Source organism: Pteropus alecto, unplaced genomic scaffold, assembly GCF_000325575.1.
Source record: "Pteropus alecto unplaced genomic scaffold, ASM32557v1 scaffold40, whole genome shotgun sequence".
Classification (NCBI taxonomy): domain Eukaryota; kingdom Metazoa; phylum Chordata; class Mammalia; order Chiroptera; family Pteropodidae; genus Pteropus; species Pteropus alecto.
In genome coordinates, this window is record NW_006431919.1 from 21,985,110 (window position 1) to 21,987,140 (window position 2,031).

General features: G+C 66.1%; 1 protein-coding gene across 1 annotated transcript in view; it reads left to right on the forward strand.

Moving 5' to 3' along the window:
• Window positions 1-2,031, forward strand: part of CARD11 (caspase recruitment domain family member 11) — a 28,172-nt gene that overhangs the window by 5,908 nt on the left and 20,233 nt on the right. Inside the window, exons 5-7 of the mRNA XM_025043151.1 lie at window positions 487-639; window positions 1,083-1,208; window positions 1,814-2,011. Of these exons, the coding sequence (XP_024898919.1) occupies window positions 487-639; window positions 1,083-1,208; window positions 1,814-2,011 (477 nt within the window). The remainder of the gene's footprint in view (window positions 1-486; window positions 640-1,082; window positions 1,209-1,813; window positions 2,012-2,031) is intronic.

Sequence of the window (2,031 nt, forward strand, 5' to 3'; positions counted from 1 at the left end):
GGCGCGGACCGAGCGGGGGCCGTGGGGCAGCGGGCTGGACGCAGCCACCGCTGCCGACTGCAGAGGCACAGGTAGTTCACGTCACCCTCAGGCACCTCAGCTTCCTCCTCTGCAGCCCGGGTGACCATACCCCCCCTTCTCACGGACGTGACATTATGTGAGATGACACTTGTGAGAAGTGTCCTCGGCTGAGGCTGTCACCTGCATCATGTTTGCAGGAGCCGTGCTTCTCGGTTCTGATGAGAGCTGGGGCGGACCAGCAGGCTTTGGGGTGTTCCTGAGCAGAAGCGGGTTTTATGCTTTTCCCCAGGCGATAAAGTCCTTACGTCATCCGCTGCCGAGGAACCCAGGGGCAGTGATGCGTGCTGTGCGCTCCTGGCACAGAACCCGCTGGTCTCTCTGTCGCTGGCTTTCTTGTTCCTGGCTTCTGGGTCCAGCTTGCCCCCTGCCCCAGCCCCAGCTCCTTAAACCTTCCCGCCCACCCAGGCCGGGAAGCGCAGCCTGCCGGACTCGGACAAGGCCATCCTGGACATCCTGGAGCACGACCGCAGGGAGGCCCTGGAGGACCGGCAGGAGCTGGTCAACAAGATCTACAACCTGCAGGAGGAGGTCCGCCAGGCGGAGGAGCTGCGGGACAAGGTGCGAGCCCCAGGCGGCGGGGTGGCGCCCACCCAGTAGGTGCCCTTGGGGGGGAGGGGCCGGTCACCGCGAGTGGGGGTGCGTTAGTGGGACCGCCCCAGCTCTACTCTCCTCCCGAGCCCTGGGGTAAGCCCCCCAGCGCCCACTCTCGGCACCCAGCAGTTACTTGTGAATCACTGTGCCAGCAAGGCGCCCATCTTCCCCTCCCCACTGAAGGCCGCAGGGTGGCACGCAGCATCTGCGCTGTCCCCCGCTGTGTTCCCTGCCACGTAGGAGGTCCGAAGCAAATCTCAGTTGATCGACCGGCTTCCTGCCATGGTCCCTGCTGGTCAGATAGCTGACTCGCAGAAGGACAGGCCATGTAGGGAGGGACAGGCCAGCTCTGGCCAGCCCCGACCCGCCGGGGGCTTGACACGTGTGCTGGCATCACCCTGTCGCCCCAGTACCTGGAGGAGAAGGAGGACCTGGAGCTGAAGTGCTCAACCCTGGGGAAGGACTGCGAAATGTACAAGCACCGCATGAACACGGTCATGCTGCAGCTGGAGGAGGTCGAGCGGGAGCGAGACCAGGTGCGTGGGGCCGGGGTGCAGGCGAGGGCCGGCCGCCGGGTCATCGCGGTGTGGCGCCCAGTGTCACGTCAGTAACCGCACAGGACTCACGGGCGAACCCATCTTTCCTGTCTCCGTTTCGAGGTGGAGTCCGTCCGAAGGGTTTTCACAGTTCACAGGCCTCTGAATATCGTGGGGCCTGAGCTGGACTCTGACAGCTCGTGTAACAGAGCTTGGGCCTTAAACGCCTGCTCTCTAGAGTTGGACAGCCACGTTCGGGCCCTGTCCCTCACGAGGTGCGTGACCGCGGGTGAGCTGCCGCGCCTGGCAGCCCCAGTGCCCTCACCTGTAAGAGGGGAAGGATAGTAACAGCGTGTCCTCCCAGGGGCCAGGGCGGGCCCTGAGCGAGACCGTCGACGATCTCGGCACGGCAGGGCCGGGCGGGCCGCAGCTGCGATGCGGGTGGACGAGGAAGATGTGATCGAATCGCCCAGGAGCCGGGGTCCAGGGACGAGCAGGAGAGACGCAGCTGCCGCCTGCCTGGGGCGGGCGTCTGGGTGGGGAGCGCCCTGGCCGACCTGTGGCTGGGGCCGGCGGGCTCAGTGGCCCTGCGCTGCTGCCCGCAGGCCTTCCACTCCCGGGACGAGGCGCAGACGCAGTACTCCCAGTGCCTGATCGAGAAGGACAAGTACAGGAAGCAGATCCGCGAGCTGGAGGAGAAGAACGACGAGATGCGGATCGAGATGGTCCGGCGGGAGGCCTGCATCGTCAACCTGGAGGGCAAGCTGCGGCGCCTGTCCAGGGACAGCGGCAGCCTGGACCAGGTGGGCGGGGCGGGGCGGGC